Here is a 20,011-nt window from a genome sequence, read left to right as displayed (position 1 = left end):
ATTGAAGTAAATCCTATTGGATTGGCTTTGTAAAATTTATTAAACATTTTTCAATTTAGGGCAGTAGTTAGGCTGTAGATCCTTGTTTTTTTTTTGTTTTTTTTATATTAGACAGTTTATTTGTAACTCAACCTTCCATGGGCAATCACCTGTTTACCAAACTAATAGCCTGTATTACATAGAGGCTTTGATGTGTGTACAGGTGCTTCATATTACCTAAAGAATCAATGCTACAATAAGAATTTCAGCCGTTGTCATGGCACATAAATACATCATTTATAGCAGGGAGGGGGAGTAAACCTTTCTTTTTTGCAGTTGTTTGTTTATTGTGAATGTAAAAAAATATGACTCATAACAATATCACAATCACATCTGGTAACAGTCAACTTCAGTACAATACCTTGTTTCAGTGATTGCTTGTAAGATGCGAGTTTGGATGCATTGGGATGTGATGTACCTGAGGTACATAACCTGAGGTACCTCAGGTACATCATGTTTTTGTTCTTTCAGCACCAGACCTGGGTGCCTCAGCAGCACTGGCCCATGTGCCATCTGGAGACTCCTTCAGCAGCTTCCATGGAAGACTTAACAGCTTTTTCTTTGGCCAAACCTGTAATACCTAATTATAGAGTTTGCTCCGTAAACCTCTTGGAAACCCTTTACACCAAATTTATGATAATGAGGAAGCACCAATCTAGCCAGCTTTTTCCCTGGCAATTCTCCATCAGCATTTGGCATTTGATCAGGTCTCAGGGTAGTTGCCACAGTGCAGTGTGAGTATTTAGGCTACAAAATTATTACTGAATTTCTTACCATACTCATTGTGATCAGTGATTTTTGAACAAACAAATATGGAGTTTCTGCACATGATTCTATCTTATTGAACATGCTGAGATATGTTCACACAGTTCTGTGCTAAAGTTAAAATATGTTCACCTAGGATGAAAGGCTCAGCACCTCTTCCTTTGGAAAAGCAGCATATACAGGGGTTGGACAATGAAACTGAAACACCTGTCATTTTAGTGTGGGAGGGTTCATGGCTAAATTGGACCAGCCTGGTAGCCAGTCTTCATTGATTGCACATTGCACCAGTAAGAGCAGAGTGTGAAGGTTCAATTAGCAGGGTAAGAGCACAGTTTTGCTCAAAATATTGAAATGCACACAACATTATGGGTGACATACCAGAGTTCAAAAGAGGACAAATTGTTGGTGCACGTCTTGCTGGCGCATCTGTGACCAAGACAACAAGTCTTTGTGATGTATCAAGAGCCACGGTATCCAGGGTAATGTCAGCATACCACCAAGAAGGATGAACCACATCCAACTGAATTAACTGTGGACGCAAGAGGAAGCTGTCTGAAAGGGATGTTCGGGTGCTAACCCGGATTGTATCCAAAAAACATAAAACCACGGCTGCCCAAATTGGAGCAGAATTAAATGTGCACCTCAACTCTTCTTTTTCCACCAGAACTGTCCGTCGGGAGCTCCACAGGGTCAATATACATGGCCGGGCTGCTATAGCCAAACCTTTGGTCACTCATGCCAATGCCAAATGCGGTTTCAATGATGCAAGGAGTGCAAATCTTGGGCTGTGGACAATGTGAAACATGTATTGTTCTCTGATGAGTCCACCTTTACTGTTTTCCCCACATCCGGGAGAGTTACGGTGCGGAGAAGCCCCAAAGAAGCGTAAAACCCAGACTGTTGCATGCCCAGAGTGAAGCATGGGGGTGGATCAGTGATGGTTTGGGCTGCCATATCATGGCATTCCCTTGGCCCAATACTTGTGCTAGATGGGCGCGTCACTGCCAAGGACTACCGAACCATTCTTGAGGACCATGTGCATCCAATGGTTCAAACATTGTATCCTGAAGGTGGTGCCGTGTATCAGGATGACATGCACCAATACACACAGCAAGACTGGTGAAAGATTGGTTTGATGAACATGAAAGTGAAGTTGAACATCTCCCATGGCCTGCACAGTCACCAGATCTAAATATTATTGAGACACTTTGGGGTGTTTTGGAGGAGCGAGTCAGGAAATGTTTTGCTACCACCAGTATCACGTAGTGACCTGGCCACTATCCTGCAAGAAGAATATCTTAAAATCCCTCTGACCACTGTGCAGGACTTGTACTGTATATGTCATTCCCAAGACGAATTGATGCTCTATTGGCCGCAAAAGGAGGCCCTACACCATACTAATAAATTATTGTGGTCTAAAACCAGGTGTTTCAGTTTCATTGTCCAACCCCTGTAGGTCCATATGCGTTTGCAAGCTGGACAAAAAGTTCCATTTGGTTCCCAGCTGATCAGAGACCATTTTTCCACACTTTTGCTGTGTGATCTACATGTCTGGTAGCAAACTTTCAACCAAGCTTCTCTTTCATTAATGACTTTTTTCTTGCCCTCTTTTATAAAGATCAGATCTTTGGAGTCCACAACTGATAGTTGTCGACAGGTTCTCCCATCTGAGGTTTGGAACTCTGCAGCTCTTTCAGAGTCACCATGGAAATTTAGGCTGCTTCTCTGATAAACGCTCTCCTTTCCTGGTCTGTCAGTTTAGGCGGACATTTATGTCTTACTTCTCCATTTTCAGATTATGGAATTTCCAAATACACAGAGCTAAAATGGTTTTCCTTTTTTTTTTTTTTTTTTTTTTATTTATTTTTTTTTTTTAACCGTGTCTTGTCCAGTAGATTAGCCTTCAAAATTGTTTTCTTGGTGCCAAGAAGAAGCCCAACAGATTTACTTTCACAAGTGGAGCATTACGGCTATCGCTTTAAAGCTCTGCTTGATATTTATAAAATAAACTTTATTAGAAACTGCTTTGGGATTATTTTGATTGTTACGAACACGGAGACAGAAACGAAAAGGAAAAAATTAGAAGCATGAAAGAGATAAAGGTGGGGCAAAAAGGAAAAGGGGAGAGAAGGAGGAAAGAATGGAGGGACGAAAGAAGAATGAAGAGAGTACAAGATAACACCCTGCTTGCTTCTGCACCTGCAGAAACATTCATATTACCAGCTTTTTTACCGAAAAGTGCACGGTACTTATGAACGAAAGATGTATTTAGTGGTAACTGCGGCTCAATATAGAACATTTGTGTATCTGTTAACACCTGAATCGAAACACCTGTGGGTCTGAGTGTGAGCGTGCTTATGTATACAAGGTTTCTCCATTAAAAATATGCAATAGTGAGTGTGAGGAGCCACAGACCTGCCCCTCCGAACCTGGGACAGATATGGAGGAGATCCGAGCCATAGACATTCAAAGGCCCCCCAGAGCACAGGAACCCCAGGAGAACCATCGCTGGGACTACCCCAACCCCCCCAGAGAAGAACAGGGGAGAGTCCCAGGGGAACCACCCAGAAGCCACAGTGCAGAAGCCCCATGGAGCTGCAGTGACGAGCCCACAGGCCCCGCTGGCAGCAATCTACGCCCGAGCAGATCCAGCCATGGACCCAGAGACCCGAGATTCAGGGACATATCACTCCCCAAGCAAAGGCCCAACAGAGCCCAGGGGTCCAGGCCCCGGCAAGCAGCCACCGGGAATGAGCCCAGACACACCAAAACACCCAGCACCTGACACCGAGAACCACAAGTACACCAGCGGGCAGAGACACCAGCCACTGGTAGGTAGTGTGCCGGGGAGGAAATAGGCCCCACATTTGATGGGGCGCCTAAACTGTTCCAGGAGAGGGAGCAGTCCAGGACCCAACCTGACACAGAAACAGGCACACACAGTCACAATCACACATTCCCACCCTCATGCATACACATAAAAACACTCACACCCACGCACCAACATAAAGACAAACAACTCACTCACACTCCCCATACATACTCTATACTCCCAGGTCCAGGTGCCGATACCCCATAGGGGCAACTGGCACCCGGACCCAGGAAGTGGTCCCCTTCCCTCCGGGGGTGGAGATAAGCAGACCGCCCCAGCACCAGCCCAGACTAGTGCCGGCACCGCCCGAACTACAACTCGCTACAAAACTTTAATACAGTAGAAATAATAATGCTAGAATCAAATTGGGTAGAGAATCAAGAAATTCTAAAACTGAAGTATAATTTCTGTTATTTAAGACAGTACATTTTCACATAAGCAAATATGACGGCTATGCTTTTCACTATGTGAAGAGGAAATCCAAAGCTTCAGTGAGTTTTACATCAGCTTAACAAACATACCAGACATCCATCACTGAGGGCAAATGAGCAGATTTATGCTCGGTTCATTTGAGGCCACCATTATGTTTGCTTCTTCCATTTTTGCTCCTTATCTTTCCCTCAAGTGAACACCCGGAGACTAAAATACCACAAACATCCACACAACAGAAGCAGAAATTTTGCCCCAGTTTAGTTTTTTCTTGTAGCCATCGCCCCCCACTCGGTATCTTCAGGGTGTTTTAACACCAGAGCAGGGTTGTCCTAACGATAATTGCTTCTGAAAGGTTGATTTGTGGCTGTAGCAGAGGGGGCAACTCTCCTTTCTGTGTTGAGCGAGATTAGCAGTGGATCTTCAGGATTTATCACTCGAGGCATTTGAATTAGTGCAGCGATGAAGTTTAATACAGAATCTGTGGTCACTGCTGCATTTTAAAAGAAGCGAGAGCAGCTTAAATCAGAAGAAGAAAGAGGAGCTAATCAGCTTTTGTACTTGTAATTACCCTTCATCAGGATTAGATTGTTTTATTTCTTGAGTTTTTAACCAGTGTTTTGACTTGCAACCAATTACTACTTTTTATGATTCATACATTTCTTCATTTATTCTTTTAACCCTGGAGGTAATGCTGCAGATACAACAAATTTAATGTTGTTGTTGTGATTTAATCAGAACTCCATCTGCTTTTGTCAATTGAAATCATACCTTAGCAATTCTGGGGAAAAAAACTAAATGAGATTGGCTGCTTAATGTTTGCAGTTAGAGACACATCTGAGGTTCCTGATGGCTCCTATCTTTCTCAATGTATGGATAATAGGTTTAGCTAGTTGGATGTGCTGCCTATTATCTTTGATGGAGGCCGCATTTCGTGCCATTAAGAAGGGCAGATAACAGAATGAATCTTCATCCAGATGTCTGTAAATAAGATACTCTGGTTTTTAAGCCCCAAAACTGTGAATTTCTACAATATCCTGCATCATAAGTAAGCTTGCATGTTGTGGCCTGCCCTTTTCTCCCCATTGAGGCTGGAACGGAATAGAACAGGGTTCCTATCCAGTTGAGAAAAGTATGGAATTTCAGTATTTTCCAGGTTTGGATGAGTATGAAAAAAAACTTGATTTCCAGACTTTTTTTTTACTACCCACTACTTTCGTCTTTCCTTGTGCTCTACCATCCTACCTCCTTTCTTTGTCCTTCATTCCCTCCTTTCTTCCCTACCTTTGTTTTTCCCTTGGTGCTTCCTTCCTTTCTTTCTATCCTTGTCATTTGTTCCTTCTGCCTTTTCTCCTTCTTCTCTTTCAATTCTGAAGACTTCCCTCTGTTTAAATGTCTGCCATCAATGCATAATGAACTTTTGTATTTTTATATTTTTTAAATATGCATAAAGGACTGACAACTCTGAAATGTTGAGCCTGGAACAAGTATTGGATCATTAGATGAAACATGGTGCAGGAAGCCTGAATGAGATTCTTTCCTCAGTGACAACGTTAATCTGTTTGCCTACTAAAATTGGATTTATTCATCTTCTTTTTGGTGGAGAAACTGAATTTTGTCCTTGCCAGTCATTTAAATAAAGATGTTTGGTGTTGAGCGGGCAGATTGGGGGGTTGAGGGGTAGAGGGAGTCCCTCCAGACGCGGGTGCAAATTAGAACATTTAAACGGTAGACCAGATGATTTAAGGAAACTGATCCCTCTGCTACGAGTGCAGGCAAGCATGACTTGTGTCAAGGATGCAGCTTAGAGCCAAACTGTGACAAATTGGATGAGAAAATGAAGTTGTCACTGAACCCAGGGGGTCCATTGTGCAAAGCTGGGGTGGGGTTATGTTGTCTGACAGCAGGTCAGACTAACATAGTGATGATAGGCATCCGAATCTTATCCAATTAAGCAACAAGGTCCTGCGTATTGTTGTTTTTGTTGGTGTGAATAACTACCTCTACAGCAAACTAGTAGCAAAGACTAGACTGACTTTAGAAAATGAGCTGCCAATACCAATCCTAGGTAGGTATTATTACAGGGAATGAGCTATCAATAACATTTCATTGCATGAGTCCAAATGACCGGTGTGTTGGCCACATGTCAGCGCTAAGTCAGCTCCTAATTGACAGGGTCTGTGCTTCCTCCTGGGGCACACAAGGGCCGACAGAGCAAGAGCAGAGGCGAATGAAGGAAGGTAACAGCAGTGAAGCAAAAGAATGGTTATATGAGGAGGCACAAAGGTGATGCACAAGAGATGGCCAGTCAACTCGCTTGTAAAGCCAGAGCGCCAGAGCTTTCTGTACTCACTTTGACAGCAATGCATTTGTAAGCGTCCTGGTTCTAACTGGGTGCTAAAACCCAATCAGACATACTCAAAGGGAAGTAAAAGGCGATGCACTCGGACCGTGCCGGCGTCTACTCGTGTGAGCAATTCACTTTTGACTGACCCACTCAGGCTTTTTAAATAAGCCTTGTGCATTGTGAAAAACTCTACTGCTTCGAAGACCCAAAGACAGCTGTGGGTCTGTAAAAGCAAAGGAGTGCTTTTTTAAAAAAAAAAGATGACACCATGTTTGGATTTATTACGGTCAAATGAGTAGCAAATGTTAGTTTGAAATCTTCCCAGATACAACTCAATAAAACCAGCTAATGTCAAAAATCAGTTTGAGCTAAACAACCAAGATGAGTGAATGATATACAGAGCCATGCTAAAGCATCAATACCCCTTGACATTTTGTCACATCAGTATTTTACTGGAATTTTATGTAATGTATCAAAACAAAGTAGTACATTTTGTGAATTTAAAGAGAATGATAATTTTTTAATATATTCTTTACATATGCAGATTTAGAAAAGTGTTGTGCACATTCAGCCAGCTGCATTAATCACTTGTAAAAAAGCATTTACCAGCAATTACAACCGCAAATCTTTTGGGAAATGTCTCTACCAGCTTTCCACACCTAGAGGCAAACATTTGTATTTATTCTCCTTCGCAAAATAGCTCAAGCTCAGTCGGACTGGATTGTCTTACCTTAGATTTTTAGTTCGATTTAGGTCTGCAGTTTGGCTGGGCCATTCTACCACATCAATCAATCAATCAATCAACCTTTATTTATAAAGCGCTTTAAACACCCAAAGTGACCCAAACACCAACAATACCACAAATGCCCAAGAAGAGAAGAACACCTAAAACAATAAAAACCGTAAGTAAAAGAAAATAAAAGACTAATAATTAAAAGAGCCTGATATTTCTGCTCAACTGGAATTAAAAGCAGAGTTAATGTAATTGGTTTTTAAAAGGGACTTAAAATCATTCAAGGAATTTGCCGTCTTTATAGTTAGAGGAAGATTGTTCCTGAGTTTGTGAGCAACAACAGAAAAAGCTCTGTCTCCTTGGGTCAAAGAGAAAGACCCAGAAACATCTAAAAGCAACAAAAGTTCTGACCCACAACTTCTCCTGGGAACCTGCTTTGACAAAAGCTTTGTTAAATACAGTGGTGCTAAACCATTTGAACATTTGAAAACCAAAGTTAAAATCTTAAACTCAATTCTAAAACATACAGACAACCAGGGCAGCGAGGACGAAATGGGGATATGGTGACCAGATGTCCCGATTGGTGCGGGAATGTGCCACATTTTTCACTCCTGTCCCGGTGTCCTTTAAATGGATACACTGTCCCACATTTGACTGGGTCAAATTCTGATAGATCAAAAAACCTATTCGACTGGAGCTTTTCTGAAATGTAAAGAAAGCAGAGCTGCAGTTATCATCACAGAGCCACATCAGCTATCAATTAAAATACGCAGCCGCATCCCACATCACGACCAACTTGCACGCCACGATGCTAGTAAAATAAAACAACAAGAAAAGGATTTTCTTGTATGGCTTACCACAATAGGCTACACAGAATATAATGGAAAGTATGTGATGGAAAAGAAAATGCAGCCACAACAAAGACTGGGAAATGGTTTATAACTGGGTGAGGCCAGTGAAAGGTGATATCTGATTTTTTATGAAGTTTTTCCAAGTTATTTTTCAATTTCACACAGAGGGGAGCACGATGTGAAGCGACAATGTAAAAGTGAGTCGCACAAAAAATGCACAGCTAAAAGAGCCGCCTGCTGATCTATGGACTCATTTTTATTCAAACCCAGAGATCACTGCCAGACAGACAAGGTAGCAGCAGCTGAGATCACCAGTGTTAAACTTTAAAAGCTTGTAAAGTTTTTTTCAAACTTGTGCTATTTCATTGTTGTGCACTAACAGGCAAAGCACAGATTGGTGAATGTAATGTGAGATCTTTGTTAAATTCAAATGTATGACATCATCATAGTGTTGGTAATTTGTCCCACAATGTCCCTCATAAGCATCCTTGTTGTCCTGCATTCGTTTTTGTTTTTTTATGTCTGGTCATTCTACATGGGAGTAATGTGCTGTGGTCACATGATCTAAACCAAAGGTGTCAAACTCCAGTCTTCCAGGGTGGGCGTTGTGCAACTTTTACATGTGTTTCTCTGTCAACACAGCTGATTTACATAATTAGGTCATTAAGAGGACTCTGTAGAAGTTTGACACTCCCTGATATAAACTATTGAATTGTAGCTCTGGATCTATGTTTAAGGACATTGTCATTCTGGAAAGTGTACCTCCACCTCAGACTAAAGTCTCTTGCAGCCTGTAACAGTTTTTCTCCAGGGTTGTCCTGTATTTATCTGTCTTCTTATAAGCTTTGATCAGCTTCCCTGACCTTCATGTTTCACTATAAGGTTGTGTGTTCAAGTGGATATTAGTTTGCCACCACACATTTTGCATGAAGGCCAAAAAATTCAATTTTTGGTCTCAGCTTAGTACATGCTTACATGTTTGCTGTGTCTCATTCATGGTATGTGTTCAACTGCAAACAGGACTTTGTGTGACTGTTTTCTTGCCTCTTTCCTACAAATGCCTAATTCTTGGGAGCCCCTTTTCCATTGCGGAGACTTTCTGCCATTATGCACGATTTTGAAAGCCTTCTGCGGGTTTCGACACTACTTTACTCTTGTCTGCTTCTATAATTAATGTTCTCCCTGTCCAGTCTTTCAGTTTTGTGAGATGTTCAAACCTTGGAATATTATTCTATTGCCTTACCCTGATTTAAGTTTTTCCACAACTTTATCTCTGACCTGTCTACTGTGTTTGTTCAGTAATGTTCTCCAACAACCTCTGAATCCTTCACAAAACAGCTGGAGTTATTAATTTATGAATTGCAAGCTATATGTAAAATATATTAATGACCATCAGTATAACAAATAAAATCCTAAAAGGTTGTGAATAAAGCAAATTAGCTTTCTTAATACTAAATGCCCTGATGGCACAGAGATGATTTTGCAACCTTATTGCCTTGTGTAAAGGTCAGTGGAGGCACATAGATCAGCTGCTGCACCCTTGTGAAAGAACTGGCAACAATGTGGACAGCACTTAAGCAAATGAACAGAACAGTTAGATTAAAAGTTTTCATAGCTCTTTATGCAGAAAGATTAATGGGCGACTGGAAAACGACTTCAAAAAGGTCTGCAGAAACTCTGGCAACAATTGATGTCATTATTTATGCTCTGCCATCAGTTTCACAGATAAAACGTAGTCGCTAGGTGAAATTGAGAGATTAGTACAATAAACCAAATATGTGGCTCAACCACCTAACAGGATTATAGCGTTTTGCCAAAATCAAATCAGCTAAGCTAACTGCAATTGTTACCTAAATTATGATGTCCAGGCTCAGCAGAAGATCAGAGAAAGTCAGAAAGCATAATGAAAGGGCATACGTCGATGCAGGGTTGAACAGCTTCCACCGGCACTCAGGTTTGGTTAGGTTTCCGTTCTCCCCTTGAAATATCTGGTGAGAATATAATTAGCCAGCATTGGACAGGCATACTCGCCTGAGACTGGTATCGACGTTTTCCTTTTCTCCTTCCCTTGTGTGTTGTTGCACACGGTATTAGCGCTGACAAAACGTTAATTAATATTTTCTCTCTATTGTTGAGCAAGAGAGAGGATGTTTGAATGCCAGTGCCAAAGAAGGGCACTGCCAGACTAGCCATCTTGCCAGCTTTATTTATTTCTTCTGAAAGAAAAGTATTTTTCACTGTGCCAACTGAGTGATGTTAAAAAAAAAGATTATCTCTTTGTCTCAAATGTTCTTTAAAGACCACTTTGCTCAGAAGTCCACAGTAAAAGTCATGAAAGATGGCCCAATTGTTTCTGTCTGTTTTGTTTTATTTATTTTGGCTCCAGGAAGTGGGGGATGTGGGCAGGACCACCAAAGAACCACTACAGTCAGATGGTGTATGAAAATGGAGAACCATGCTGGCAAGGAGGTTCTCGCACTACTACTGTAAGTAAAGATGAACATATAGCCTTGACAAGCACACACTCTCCCTGCTGTAGAAGCATTACCCTAAGACTTTGTCCACACAAATATGGATATTTCAACAAACTTTATGTGCTGCATTTATAAGGGCTAGGAAACACTCATGATCTCAACTCCCACGAATGCGTGATGTTACTTCTACTAGATGACAGATCCCTTATACATATTTTTCCTGACTTTCAGGTCATGCTTTATTCACATTCTCAAATGTGCTTTGCAAATCTCCAGATTTACCTGTTTATTCATTAATCGGGCCACAAATTGTATTGGTTGAAATAATTGGAATATTAAATAGGTCACTAGTGTTTCTCAAACATATGGTTCAAAGGTCCAGATGTAATTGAGCAAATCACGGTTTGCTTGCAACTTACAAGAAAAAGAAGTACTTGTTTGTGATGCTAAGCAGATCACATGTGTAATAAGTTCTCAAATTATATAAAAACTCTCAGCTTGAACTTGATCAAAGGAATTACTTTGTATGCCTTATCAAATGAAGTGATATAGAAAATAAAGTGAGCATCAAACAGCTGAGCTAAAAATTGTCGATACAATTATTTACATTTTCAAAATATACATGTTTTTTAGTAGAGGACCTCTGTCCTAAAGACTGTCTCACTCAGCACATATTGCTATAAAGAATATTCAGTGAGTGTGCATCTCATTCTTCTGAGCATCTATGTTGAAGGATGACTTTTATGTGGTGTTAGGCTAAAGTTATTATGTTTCCTCTGTTGTGAAATGACTTGATAATTGGACTCAACATGTTTTGTTTGCTGTTCCAGTTATAGCCTTACTGCCTGAATTGTTTTTGCAATTATGTAAAAAATCGATTATTTGGATTTTTGCTGGACAGGCTCTAAATAAAGTAGAGATTGTCCATTTGAATGTAGCATAAACAGTAATAATAATAGTAATAATCTATGGTATCTGTTAAATGTGCAACAATAGGCATTAGTGTTATGCGAAGGCCATTATAGCTGTGTGGTGGCTTGAGATGGTTTTGATTTGTGGACAAAATTGCCAAGAGAGTTATTCCCCACCTTCATAAACTCAGCACTTTGCTTTGAATCTCATAATTAATCATAAAATCTAGAGTTATAGCATTGTACTGTGCTGCAGTAAGGTCTCTCCCTCAGCTGTCAATTAAGGCCTCGCCTATTCCCTTAAAATACAGTGTGAACTGGCTCGTTAAGTTATAGACTAATTTGCCATTTGATCCAGACCAGAGTCCAGACTTTGACAAAGACAATGAGTGCATTTTGCTTTAGTTGCATCCACATGACATTAAATTGTCATCAGGGCCTGTGTGAGAAAATGGCTCTATAAAATACCATTCAGCATGAAGGCTTGTTTGATTTTTTTTCAGCAAGTCAGCAGTCTTGTTTTAAACTGCATTTTGTCCCTCTTTTACCCATGAAGTAGACCAAATCCTTCTGTTGAAAATTAATAGGTAAGAGTGTAAATGGACTCTGCAAGGTCTTCTAGGGTACCCCAAATCACCATTGAGCTCCCTATTACACCTAATGGAGCATGGGGGTTCCTTGACTGTTTTGAGCATACATAAAACGTCTGTGGATAGATCATAAAGGTGTGTTATTGTGGTGTCAGCATATCTAAATTCTAAGTATCTATTAATGAGGCTGATTGTGACTGTGGTGAATTATTCATGTGGGCTTGCCACTTCTGTTTACAACAAAAAGGATCTTAAGAAGTTGCTGACATAAAAAATTCACACAATCCAAAAAACAAAACTGAAATCACAGGAAGTGTACACACACCTCCAAATTGTGCAAATGGTTACCATGAGACAGAGGGAAATGGTGAGATCTCCAGCCGGCAGATCACTTCGAAATGTCACAAAGGAGCTCTGGTATTATATGCAGCGATGGGTTGAAGGAGGTGGAAAATACACAAGCAGTGGCTGATATGACATAGTTTATATTTAGTTCTAGAAAGAATCATAAAGAACTTCAAGCTTCAGAACCTTCATCCTATGAAGGCACGGAAACCTCCACTATTTACAGAGCGTTTTTGTAAATTGTGTAAAGACATTCAGGTGCAGATGTAACACTTAAGCAATGGCAGTGTTTGGGGAGGTTTTCCAAACTTGCTGTGATCCAGTGGCATTCCAATGTGCCTGGAGTTTCTGGAGACCATAGCTTGTTCATTAATCTGGTGTGAAGGGGCCCCTTAGGAACAAGTGCACTCAGTTCCAGGAAAGACCAAAGATCATAAAAAGAAAAAAGGTTCAGCTTATTTTGTAATATGTAGCCAAAATTCTCAAAAAGCAAATAAGTAAATGTTAGATTAAATCAAGTCCAAAAAGCACTGGATTCAGGTGAGATTAGTACTAAAAATGTCAGTCTACCCAAACCACAGTCCTCTGCAGATGAGTCTCTTTATTTTACTACCACTGTAAAGAACAGGCTTATATAACACATTCCCTTTTTTTATTTTTTTTTATTTAATTTCATCTGAATATATTTGAAGAAATCCTATTATTTCTGATCTGATCCCTTGATGCCTTTACTTAGAGCAATTTTACCTGTGGGTTTACCATTAACCTTGAAATTTGTGTTATTAACACAAGATTTTCTATTTTCAATCTGTGTATTTTAGCATGATTATTCTAAATGTCCACCATCCATTAAAAGCTTTATCTGATCATCATATTATTCAGACATGGCAAAGTGTACCTGTGGATTTTTTTTTTGGGTAAAAGTAAGGCCAAGCAAGCTATTATGTAGATGTTCAGCTGTAGCATTGTCTATGAGAGAAAATAAGTTATGGTGTTAATATCATCATGACGGAAAGAGAAGGGCCGGAAAGTGTCTTTAAAAAAATAAAACCCCAGAGTTGTTTTTTTTACTTGTTTTAATGAGGACAACTAGAAGTAAAGAATCCTGCTTCAACCACAGAGGTTAAAAGAAAGACAATTTAGCAATGCTAAAGCCTCTTTTAATAATCACACACTAGAATTAATACAAATTGGACATGAACTGAGGGAAAACTAAACAGAACAATAAAATAAACCTCCAAACTCCATGTTTATAAAGGACAATTTTGAGCTTTTTCTGCTTTCTACAAGCCTCTTGCTGCAAATTCAACAATTATCTCTTCATCAACCACTTAAAAGGTTAAAATATTCATGGCCTTGTCGGCAGCCTACCCAGGATCATCTTTTGCTTAATGTCAAATGATAAAACTGACCACTTTGTCGCCAGTTTGTCAACTAACAGTGGTTTGTATCAGAGGTACTCCGTTTGCATCCTAGTACATCTCTTCTTTCCTCTAAAACATTTTTCCCACACACATTCTTCCCATCACTTTTATGAGACCCATTTACATGTTTTTATATTTCTTTTTTACTAGAAATTGCTCAATTAAATATGTTGCATAAGTAAAAGTCTAAGTTTCTTTTTCTCCCTTGCCCCCTCTTCAGATCAGATCCCAGTGAACGTCATTAGTAAATGTATGTACTCTAAGCATCCAGGAGCCCCCTTTGAAAAAGACTAAATTGAATTTTTTTGATACGACCCCATAAGCGTGTGCAGGCAGTATAGATGAAGACTTGTCAGAAGTTGATGCTCATTATATTTGAAATGTTGAAAGTCAGCCTTGAATGAGGGTCTCTCTCTCTCTCTCTCCCTTGGATGAAATAACACTTTCTTTTTTGTACCTAAGTAGGGACCAGTGATGTATTGTTTTACTTGGGGTAATCCAAATTCAAGCACTGTACAGTTAATCTTATGAGTCTGTGGGGAAGGAGGGAAGTCAGCTGTTTAATATATTAATTAAATTCTCAGGCCGGGGCAGTAACACGTGAGCGCTGACTACAACAACTCTGGCTGCTGAATGGTAACCAGCTGCTTCTTTTGCTGTGTGATAAACTGGGCCAGTGTAAGTCTGGTTTTTATAGAAACGTTCTGGTTTTCAAGAAATCAGATGATTAAATACAATGTGATATGTGTTCAGAAGTAGCTAGTTGTTTTCTTTGCCATTAAAAATCCTGACATACGATCAATACAAGGCAGTAGAAACACCATCAAAATCTAAAAAATGTGGTGGTAAAGGATTTAGCTGCATAATCTAATCAACCAGTTTGATTAAAAAAAAAAAACATGTTAGCTTAGCTAAACTAGCTAATAAGTTGCACTCTCCTTTGTCCTTTTATTTCCTTTCTGTTTTCTGTCTTTCACCATTAAAATCACATCCTCTACATAAGTAATACATAGTGAGCTGACTGAGTATGCTACTTAGTATACTAATGCTAATGTTAGCATGCTAAAGCTAAGTTTATTTTAATTTAACTTTATTTTAAGTTTATTTTATACCCTTTAGGTGGGAAAAATGGATACTTTATAAACCATTTATATAGAAAAGATATAAGTTTCAAAAGAAGTTTTTATTTTTGAAAAAAGGTATTAAAAACAAAAACCTTTTTTTTACTTAGTAATTATATCTATCATTAGTATCCTAAATATGGGCTGCTTGCCATTGCGCTGTTGAATTTAATATTCAACACTTAGTCAAAGATATGTGTTTTTTAAAGCATTAAATCCAGAAAAAACTGAATCTGAAAAAAAAAAAAAAAACATTTAATCAGCCCTACTCTTATTTTCTTGCTTAAGTGCAATAAATCTGGAGTATTTTCAAACAATTTTCACAAGTAAACATGATTTCAATACTGACAGAAATACATCAGGATTGTAATTTTTTTTTATACCCATAATGGAGCTACCTAAGGCAATGTTCATAAACATATTAAATGCTGCAATGCAGTTGAAGCCGCTTTCCATCGAGAAATAGAAAATGGATTAGCAGAGATATATAACCTGCACATACTGTGCAACATTTATAACTATCTTTATGAATCTTAGCGACAGCTGAGCAGCACACAGTTGTTTGAATTAATTAAACCATCTGTTGTTTTGAATTAAGGATTTCATTCTTTTGTTTTATGTTCAATTGTTTATGACAAGTAAAGCAAACATATTTGTGTTTAAAATGGGTGTGTTTGTACTGAGAAGACTTAATTTGAATAGTGTTTTATATGTCTGAGTCAGACCTCACATAAATTATGCACACAAGAAAGCATTTAGTGTAACCAGGCAGCAGAAAAACATTTAACATTTTTGCTGAACCAAATCCTAGGTGACATAAACAAAAGGTTTGTTGGTTTTTGTTTTTTTATCCAAGAACTGGACAAAACTGAGCTACCGGCATGGTATTGTCTGGTTTATGTCTCAAGTGATTTTGTTCAACAGGGGAACTGTCTGCTGAAGATTCAGAATTATATGCGGGCCTCCTTAAACAAACAGTAAAAGCAAAACAAATAATTTTTTACTTTGTGTTGTCTTGTAGCATCCCCAGTTTCACCTGTTAGACCCATGACGACCGTGATCACATCATCTCCAGTTCTGCTTGCATGTGGGATGACAGCACTGATATCCCATTATCCGCAAAACCCAAAAGCACAGAGACAGCAGGGACAATGCACTCATGTAGTTGCAAGAACTGGAAGTGCAACATACAAAGAGAATATGTTAAATGCCCTGAAATAGTTATTTGTTTCCCCCTTTTTCGAGAAGTAGACCAAATCTTAGTAGAATCATAGAAACAAGCAACCGGCCATCTTCAGTCAGCTCACTTTGTGCGTTAAAACTGCCATGCTCCCGACTCGGTAACAGCAGCTCTCGTCCCCACATCACCTCAGCTTCTCCTCCTCTGTGCTTTTCTAGGTCACTCTGACGTGCGGAACGGAGACAGCCCTGCGATTGGTGAAGGAGCCCAGTAAATGCCAGTACATCATGGACTTTGAGACTCCTGTGGCCTGTCAGCCGGTGCTGAAGCAGAGGGGTGTGCACAGTGAACTGTGACCTCCCCTTCCCTTTGCCGCCTTACCATGGAATAACTTGGACCCCTGCCCTCGTTGGTTTGCCCATAGTGACAGGCCGGGGTCCTGAGGGTCCCCTCTGACATCTGTGTTGTCAGTACATATATACTTCTAAGCAAGTTTGACTGAGGTCAGGAAGTATTTTCCTGTAATGATGTTCCATGAACACTTTCTGTAGTTTCCATAGACTGTTACTTTGCTACTTTATTTCCATTCTGTGTTTTCATAAAGCTTTAACTGACAAATTTATAGAAGGGAAACATTTGTGAAATTGCTTGGTTTCCATTATTAAGTACATCAATATTACAATGTAAATAAATGATTTCATAAAGTGAGCCTAGTGAGGTTACTAGATAAGAGAAACAGAGAATATTGTTTCAACAGCTCCTTTACCTGGCGGCTTTATCGCTCTTCTTGACTGTAGGCTCCACTTTAATATAGCCTCATTTAGCAAGTAAAATCTTCAAAAATCATATATAACAACAAATTATAGTTATATTTAAAAACCACCAAAACCAAAAAAATCATTATCATCACACAGATTTGTCATGTCAAAGTTTGCTTTTTTCCCCAAGACTGAATTTTTCTAGGATTTTCAGTCCTTTTTAGTAAATTTCAAAGTATTAATACAAAACTTCACTTGGAACGGGCGGATGGATGGATCGTAAAGATTACATGTTGGAACAGGATGCAAATAGTTTCTCTTATTCCAACTTTGGTTTGTGTAATTCTGTTTTGAAAACCTCATTTTGGGCATTTTGACTTTGCCATCTCGGCGTTATTTTAGAGGCCAATAAGAACTTACCAAGGATTAAGTTTTGCTGGCAACCTCAGACCTCCTGCATGTCCAGTTAGCTTTGGTCTCAGTGGTCATAAATCACGCAGAGCAGTAATGCCCTTAAAGTTCACACGAAACACAGAAACTTACCTGTTAAAAAGAAAACATCCAGTTCTCTGATTAGCTGCACTATGCTAATTAGACTCCACACATTCACTTAATCTCTTAAAATTCTAAATTAAAGAAACTTTTTATTTGACAATAATTCAATGTACTCTGCAGATCTAAAAAATCTTGCAACTGTAAATATGAGCTTCGGTGTCAGTTACAGATTGAGAGTTTTAATGGGAGCAAATGGCCTGGAAGCTGAGAGCCACCAGCAAATGTCAGAAAGTATTCAAGGATGCAGCGTGTTGCTGAACAGAAACACTATTGAATATGTCCTTCAGTTGCATCCTTTAAGTATTGTAGTCTTTTGTATTCCTTTTACACTTAACAGGTGACATTTGTGTTAACTGTGTATTAAAGAAAGTGATTAAATGACACATAACTGCTGTATATGTCTTTTTTGTTAACAGTTTAGCCTTTATCCGTCTACTTTAAAAAGGAGTTTTACAGTGAGTTTTGAATATTCTGCATGAAAGGTTATTCTTTCTACAATAGTTATTTTAAATCATCTCTAGTTTCTTTTTGTTTATTGCCTTAAGGGAGTCAGACTTTATGACTTTAAAGTCTTCTTAAAGGTCTTTTGAAGATCTGTCAAAGTTTTCCTTTGGACTTTAGCTTCCTTATAATTCATTTTTATTCCACTACCTTGTCATTTTCTTGCAATCGTTTTTGTTGTTAAGCTGTTGGCGCTATATTGCAAAAAGTATTTTGTCACCTCTCCAAATCATTGAATTAAGGGGATCCAATCCCTGCCATGGCAACAGATGATATAAAATGCAGACTGCTTCTACAATCATATTTACAATAACTTGTTAGGATGCCAACTGTGTAATAAGTCCAGTCTTGAAACTGGACTTTGGAATTTTGTGTGGCCTGAGAAGGGGAGTGGCAGGAGAGGTTTTCATGACAAAGTAGCTACAGGGGTTGGACAATGAAACTGAAACACCTGGTTTTAGACCACAATAATTTATTAGTGTGGTGTAGGGCCTCCTTTTGTGGCCAATACAGCGTCAATTCTTCTTGGGAATGACATATACAAGTCCTGCACAGTGGTCAGAGGAATTTTAAGCCATTCTTCTTGCAGGATAGTGACCAGGTCACTATGTGATACTGGTGGAGGAAAACGTTTCCTGACTCGCTCCTCCAAAACACCCCAAAGTGGCTCAATAATATTTAGATCTGGTGACTGTGCAGGCCATGGGAGATGTTCAACTTCACTTTCATGTTCATCAAACCAATCTTTCACCAGTCTTGCTGTGTGTATTGGTGCATTGTCATCCTGATACATGGCACCGCCTTCAGGATACAATGTTTGAACCATTGGATGCACATGGTCCTCAAGAATGGTTCGGTAGTCCTTGGCAGTGACACGCCCATCTAGCACAAGTATTGGGTCAAGGGAATGCCATGATATATCAGCCCAAACCATCACTGATCCACCCCCATGCTTCACTCTGGGCATGCAACAGTCTGGGTGGTACGCTTCTTTGGGGCTTCTCCACACCGTAACTCTCTCGGATGTGGAGAAAACAGTAAAGGTGGACTCATCAGAGAACAATACATGTTTCACATTGTCCACAGCCCAAGATTTGCGTTCCTTGCACCATTGAAACCAACGTTTGGCATTGGCATGAGTGACCAAAGGTTTGGCTATAGCAGCCCGGCCGTGTATATTGACCCTGTGGAGCTCCTGACGGACAGTTCTGGTGGAAACAGGAGAGTTGAGGTGCACATTTAATTCTGCCATGATTTGGGCCGCCGTGGTTTTATGTTTTTTGGATACAATCCGGGTTAGCATCCGAACATCCCTTTCAGACAGCTTCCTCTTGCGTCCACAGTTAATCCTGTTGGATATGGTTCGTCCTTCTTGGTGGTATGCTGACATTACCCTGGATACCGTGGCTCTTGATACATCACAAAGACTTGCTGTCTTGGTCACAAATGCGCCAGCAAGACGTGCACCAACAATTTGTCCTCTTTTGAACTCTGGTATGTCACCCATAATGTTGTGTGCATTTCAATATTTTGAGCAAAACTGTACTGTTACCCGGCTGGTCCAATTTAGCCATGAAACCTCCCACACTAAAATGACAGGTGTTTCAGTTTCATTGTCCAACCCCTGTACATCCAAGCCTTAGATCAGGAAGTGCAATATGGAGTGTCAGATGCATGGGTATAAAGCACCGTTACCACTGAACTGCAGAGCAGTGTAGACATGTTCTCTGGAGTGACAAATCATGCCTCTCTGTCTGGCAATTGGATCATCACTTTCTTTAAATATTTAGGTGTATACATAAATTGCAATTTTAGCTGGCCCATACAGGTGGCAATTGTGTTAAAGAGCATCAGCGCCTTACAATCACTAAGGCTGTTTGGACGTCTATAAAAATATTAAGTTAATTGTCTGAAGGCTGTTATTAAGTCTATCCTCAGGGGTGGTAACACATGCTGGTTTGGTAACCTGACATTCAAGGCTCATGCCAAGATTACCAGTACCCTGGTTCTATCTAATTTACAAGAGCTAATTGAAAAGGCCACCATTAAACAGGCTAACAACATTCGGTTAGATATAAAACATGTAATGTTCATGTTATATTGAAGTCAATTAGAA

General features: G+C 39.6%; 1 protein-coding gene across 1 annotated transcript in view; it reads left to right on the top strand.

The window, feature by feature from the left end:
• Positions 1–17,788, top strand: part of LOC124880495 (glucosidase 2 subunit beta-like) — a 234,250-nt gene extending 216,462 nt beyond the window's left edge. The window contains exons 14-15 of the mRNA XM_047385643.1: positions 10,423–10,522; positions 16,300–17,788. Coding sequence (XP_047241599.1) covers positions 10,423–10,522; positions 16,300–16,437 — 238 coding nt within the window. The 3' untranslated portion in view covers positions 16,438–17,788. The remainder of the gene's footprint in view (positions 1–10,422; positions 10,523–16,299) is intronic.
• The last annotated feature ends 2,223 nt before the right edge of the window (positions 17,789–20,011 follow it).

The sequence above is a fragment of the Girardinichthys multiradiatus genome, chromosome 14 (genome assembly GCF_021462225.1).
Source record: "Girardinichthys multiradiatus isolate DD_20200921_A chromosome 14, DD_fGirMul_XY1, whole genome shotgun sequence".
NCBI lineage: Eukaryota > Metazoa > Chordata > Actinopteri > Cyprinodontiformes > Goodeidae > Girardinichthys > Girardinichthys multiradiatus.
This window is presented reverse-complemented; position numbering and strand designations above follow the sequence as displayed.